A 6,475-nucleotide genomic window follows, 5' to 3' on the forward strand; every position below is an offset into this window, starting at 1 on the left:
AATACAACTTGGATTGACACAAATATTAATTCTCTAACACATACTACTATACTAGTGACTAGTGAGCCCAGCAAACTCCAGCTCCCTTCAAACAACCCTGACCGGCAGACCCTGAGATCACTATATTTCAGAGCCTGCATTTGGAGCCCAGCATAGTACACCAGTTAAGTCATAGCCGTGGCAAAAAGTTGAAATACATCAGTAAAAAAGAACAGAGCTAGATATAGCTCCATGCCATAGTACAGTTTGAACAAAAGACAAGAGGCAAACAGAACAATCTAGGAATCTGCAGCAAGCTGACAGTGTCAAGAACAACAAGCAAGATGTGAAATTGATGAAAGCAACATGCATCCATGCTAATAGCATGGAGGCAGCATTCCCATGGGCCAGCAGGTGTAGTAGGAGGCGCCGCGGTAGGAGCATGGCATCTTGTCCTTCTGCATCGCACCATAGCCGCCACGCCGCTCTGGCCACCGGCAATCCGCCATCGTGTCCGTGCAGGCCACGCCATGCATTGGGAGGGGAATGGGCACGGGCGCCGGCGTGTTCGAGTCATGGTATCACCGCCGGCCCCTGCCGCGCCACCAAATAAAAGTGAAAGAAAAACAGGCCCGTTAGCCTTGATCTGAAGTTGCTCTCGTGGACTTTGTCAGGCCGAGCCAAACCTACTTACGTGACAGTACTATTATACCATTATAATTTAATTATTATTAGAACTTGGTTCCTGGCCCACCAAATTTTAGGTTCCGGTACACGACTTAAGTTCCTCTAAACTGGTTCCTCATTACTTTTAACCATTACATCTTTTTGCCAAATGAAAGGCTCTCATTATTTCCAAGCGTTGTAAAATTTCACATTTTTTTTACAAATGTTGTATTGCATATTTTGACCCCTAAATGTTCCTAAAATGTAAAAAACTCTCAATTACAAAGTTTTAGATCTCATCGAGCACTATAATTTTTTTGGTACATGATGTGCCTACATCTGAGGTCATTTGGAAAATTCAAAATTTGAATTAAAAAAATCAAAGATTCAAGGTGTATATTTGGACCCTTATATATATGATTTCAAATATATATAGAAGTCATCAAGCACAAAATTTTAGATCTCGTCAACCTCTAGAATTTTTATATAAAAGTTTGTATTCATAAGGTTTTGAATTGTCGCGTGACACCTATTTCTAGGGACAGTTTAAATTACCAATCATCCCTTGAAAATCGTTTTCTAGAGGGAGTTGACATTTATTTGCAGGGGCGATTGGAAAAATCGATTGTCACTAGGGATGAAAACGGTACGGATATTTTCCGACCGTATTCGAAACCGAATCCGTTTAGAGGGGTTGAGATCTGTCCATATCCGAGTCCGGATATCCAACATCCGATACCGTATCCGTATCCGAATACTCAAATCGCATATTTGTGATGTCGATATCCAATCGTATCCTATCCGACATAGTTGACACTATCCGTATTCGAATCTGAATCCGGACAGAAATATGAAAACAAATGTAATATCGGTGATATCCGTCCGTATCCGATCCGTTTTCATCCCTAATTGTCACTTGAAGAAAATAGCATTTCCAGCATTGGAAACACCGACCCTTGAAAAATATATGATGTTTTTATTGGCGGTTGCCGGTAACACCAGTCACCCCTACAAGTCATTTCTATTAGTGGTTGGTCGGCGATACAACCGTGATTAGAAAAGATAACAATAATGGGTGTGTCTAAAAATTGTTTTTGTAGCAGCGTATTTACAACTGGGTTATTTGTGCATTGCCGGTAACAATAATGTTGAAGAGGAGGCAGATGAGAACTTGGACGTGCGCACTGAGGTCGATTATTTGTGCGTTGCACGGGATCCATTCCCATAGTGTTTCGCAAGTTGCTTTCGTCCAGGTGCTTGCAACAGGCTGCAAGGGTTTAGGCTACTACGAAGGCAAGTTTGTGGCGCTTACCTGCATTTGCTGCCAGATATCGAATATTAACTAATTTCAAACACAACAGAGAAGGAGAATAGTTTGTATGAATCGAGCTGCATGACTGGATGGATGAATAAAATGATAATTCATTCTCAATAAAATAAAATAAAATGATAATTTCTTCCTTTGTTTTTGTTGTTTAGATGGACATGCATGCTATCCTATCAGGAAGTTTGGTTCTCCTGTCATTTCAAATCAATCTCTGGAAAATTTGATCAGGAAGTGAGAGTTTGATTGGTTTGCATTGGTTCATTGGGCTTTGATTCATGCTTCTTTGTTGTTTTCATATTACAGGACAGCATATTCCAATTTCATTATCAAAGCAAAGCAATAGTAGTATTGAGTTCGACCATGCATTCACTTTTGCACGTTGATTTTGTTTCCATGCAATGCATGTTCGTTAGTTCAGGTGTTAGGTGCAATGGATAGTGTACGTACGTCGAGGCGCTTAGAGTGAGAGTCCCGACGATGGATCCATTAACCTCGAGAAGATGTGGCGGTTCAGAAATTAAAACATTAATTAACGTACTACCCATCCTTCTCTGCAAAGGTAACTTTAGATGACCATTATTAGGATTTAGGAATCCTAGTATAATGCAATGTAGCCAAAGCAAAGGCTTCGGCGAGAGGCATCAGTTTTGCCGGGCCATAATTACTATTATATTTTTATTACAACATTCTAAATTAGTGATGACAATAAATGAAATTGAATTTACATGCTGCCAAACAATAAAGGAGATGTTAAGTTAGGTTACTATAGCAATGATTACATTTGGCTAATTTACTAGCATTGATAATGTACATGGTGTTCATCGTACATATAGACGTATTCAAACATTTCTAACTATGCTAAAGACCAGCACACTTATATATACAGATATATAGGTGCAGAAGTTGGACGTATTTGATAGATATCCATATATAGTAGACTTGCTCACTCTATCACACATATATCAGTTGACAGTACAGTCGAGATGGTGAGGACAAATACAACAATAATGAAGATGGAGAAGATCCTAGTTCTCCTAATGCTGATCATCCTTGTTGCCTCTCGTAAGTCTTGTTGGTTATTGTATCATACCTGTGTAGAATCGGTCAGATTTGATTTGTAGAGGCGATAGGGTCAATACCGACCACCCCTAAAAATAGACGATGTTTCTATTGGTGCAGTTGGTAACACCAATCACCTATAAAAGTCAATTTTCTAGGGACAATCTGTTGGTGACATAATCGTGTCTATAAAAATATAATAGGGTGCCTCTAAAAACTGTTTATGTAGCCGTGTAACCAGTGACGGAGATAAGCCTAGGGCCACTAGGGCCATGGCCATAGGCATTAGCCCATGTTTTCTATCAAAGTGTTGTAAAGAGGCTCAATTCATCTAGCAAAATCAGCCCATGGAATGGCCCCAGGCGTTGGGCTAGCCCAGCTCCACTACTGCGTGTAACAAATGGATTGTATGGACATGTTGCAGAGGAGAAGATGGAGGTGGGCGCTGAAGAACCATGCATTCAAAGGGATCCGTTTCCAAAGTGTTTCACAAGTTGCTTTCGTCCAGGTACGGTGCTTGCGACGGCTGTTGCAAGGATAGAGGCTACACCCGTGGCAAGTGTGTGTTACTTGGCTGCGCTTGCTGTGAATAAGACATGGATGGAATATTAGTTTCATTCATACACAACGGGAAAAGAAAACAGTGTAATAATCGAGTTGCATGACTGGATGGATATGAATAGAACAATAATTTTCCTATCTTGTGTTCTTTGAGACTGAACCAACATGGTATCCTATATCTGGGAAAAAAATCATTCTCTGGCATATATATTTGCGTTGGTTCAATTCATTGGGCTTGATTATTCATGCTTCTTTGTTGTTTTCCTATTATTACAAGACAGCAGTAGATTATCTTGTTGAGAAATGGCGAATTTGTTGCGAATAGTTATCTTGGCAATCAAAGTTTATTAAGTCAGACATGTACATAACTTATTTACATGCCACTCTCCACGTACCCTGCACCTGCAGCATGAACAAGTTGGCATAGCTATGAACAGAATGTACTTTGAACTACACATGAAGGTTTTGCACAAACACCCCCTCCATATTGATGGATCTCCAGCCTCCAGTTCGGCTTGTACTGGATGGAACTGAAGAGTGGATAGCAGCAGCTCACTGATTCCCTGCAAATTTGTACATCGCCTTAAAGATGGAAACAGATGTTTAGTAAAAGCGAGTTGTGCAGGTATCTCCCTTCTCTCCTGTTTTCTTTAATGATGGAATGACCAGATGGTCCGTCAGTTAGACAGTATGGTTTTGTTTTTGTTCCTTTTATTGTTGGTACGAGAGAATGTAGCTTAGCCCGACTTCAAATTCTGATACCTTTTGGTGCTGTCGTGGTAAATCTTGCCTGGCATGGGCCTATGGCATGCCATTGCTGCGTGTCATTTTTTTAATATTCCACGGAACTATTAGAATGTGTATAGTCTAGTTCGAAGAGTTTAGTTGAAGAGTCTCAGTAGTTGAAGAGTCATGAAACTCCTTTTATAAACACTTGATCAATCTATGGAACAGTAGGGATTATTCGTCCTTCGTGGTATCAGCTAGGTGACCCTTCTCCTACCCACCACCTCCTCTCCCGTCGCGCCTCCTCTCCATCGCGACGCCCCTTCCTTCTCCTTCCATCCATGGCCGACGATGATACCCAGGCTGCCGCTGCTCTCCCCCCCTCCCCCTACCTCGAGCCTCGCTTCGGCACTCGCTACTATCAACGTCAAAACCCACATCCCCTTCGTCCTAGAACTTGATCCACCCAACTACTCCACCTGGCGTAAACTCTTTCTCACCCTCGTCGGCAAGTTCGGTGCGCTATCTCACATCGATGGCACACCGGCTCCGGAAGATCCCGATGCTTCGTGGTTGGCAATCGACTGCTCCATCCGCTCCCTGATCTACTCCTCGTTGTCACCTCGTGTGATGCGGTTGATCATGGAGACTGGCGCTTCTGCTCACACCATCTAGACCAAGGCGACCAACCTCTTCCTCGACAACAAGGCTTCTCGCGCCATGACTCTTGAGGCCAAGTTTCGCGCCTTGTCCCAGGGCGATTTACCGATGCTCGAGTACGCCCAATGGCTTAAGGGCCTCGCTGATGGGCTCACTGATTTGGAGCAGCCGGTCAACAACTCCAGGAAGCTGCTAGCCCTCCTCCGCATTGTCAATGAACCGCTCCGTGGCATGGCCTCCATGCTAAAGATGAAGACTCCGTTGCCCTCGTTCCTCGAGGCCCAGTCGCTCCTTGCCCTGGAGGAGTCTGAGCTCCCAGCGTCCACCTCAGTGAAAGGTCCTTATTTGGTTTTGGTAATTGAGTGATAACTTAGGTGGACTAATAAGTGTTTTATGTGAGATACACAGGAGATTAATCCATGGGTACAAATGCAATGAAGGAGCTTATTGCATATGAGACATGACATGGAGTCATGTGGCTAGGTGGAGAAGATCAAGACAAGACTTGGCTTGATGGACCGGTTGCAAGTGTGAAGGGCAAGTTAATGGCTTTGAAGTGACAAACCGCGTGGCGGGGAAGTTTGAGTAAAGACTTGGCGCCGATGGACCAAGGCAGCGGTGAAGAGCAAGTGAGGTCAAGAACTCAAGATCGATGAACTAATGATGTCACATGATGATATGAAGTGGATTATATCATTTGTGATGGTTGTTGGTGCTTGTGTAGCATCAACATTGGAGGAGATGGAATAGAATGCACAAGGCAAAGGTATAACCTATAGGGTATTTCATTTCACTGGTCATAGGTGTATAGAGAAGTTTATGACCGGGTTTAGGATAAATGGCCGTACTATCAAGAGGGGCAAACTTGTTTGCATATCGGTTATCTAGTGCCACTCGAGTGATCTAACACTATGACGTTGCTAGGATCGAGTGGCGTGGTGAAAAGAGAGAGAAATCCTTTGAAAATGCTTTGGAAAATGCTAACACACATGCACATATGTTGGGACACAATGGTGTTAGCACATGGAAGCAAGGATGTTGAAGTTGGGCTTGAAAAGGATGAAAAACAAGCTCCGGACCCTGGTTGGCAGAGCTCAGGACCATTGGCCTGAGTCCTGAGCTCAAGACTCTAGCTCAGGACCAGTTCAGACCTAGGATCAGGACCATTTCTCCTAGGTCCAGATGTGCATTTTTGTACTGTGTTGGAGGGCTCAGGACTCTGGGTGATGGTCCAGTCTGGAGCTCAGGACTCAGTCTGGAGGTTCTAAAATTAACTGCGCGGAAGACAGATAGCAGCCAAAACGCTTAGGACCCGAGAGGCATTGTCCGGAGGTAAGCTTCGGACTGAGTCCGGAGCAAATTGTGCTCTCTGGATCCTTAGTGGACACCTCAGGACCAAGGTGCATTGGTCTAGACCCCTAGTCTAGAGATCAGTCTGGAGCTTAGCAGAGAGCTGCTGGAGCGCGGCAATGGTCACCTAGACACGTGGTGGTCTGA

At 43.6% G+C, this 6,475-nt stretch overlaps 1 protein-coding gene across 1 annotated transcript; it reads left to right on the top strand.

The window, feature by feature from the left end:
• Positions 1–5,038: 5,038 nt before the first annotated feature.
• Positions 5,039–5,344, top strand: LOC136465084 (uncharacterized). The gene has a single exon (XM_066463964.1). The coding sequence runs from the start codon at positions 5,039–5,041 to the stop codon at positions 5,342–5,344; it is 306 nt and encodes a 101-aa protein (XP_066320061.1).
• Positions 5,345–6,475: the final 1,131 nt, after the last annotated feature.

The sequence above is a fragment of the Miscanthus floridulus genome, chromosome 7, assembly GCF_019320115.1.
Source record: "Miscanthus floridulus cultivar M001 chromosome 7, ASM1932011v1, whole genome shotgun sequence".
In the NCBI taxonomy this organism is placed as follows: Eukaryota; Viridiplantae; Streptophyta; class Magnoliopsida; order Poales; family Poaceae; genus Miscanthus; species Miscanthus floridulus.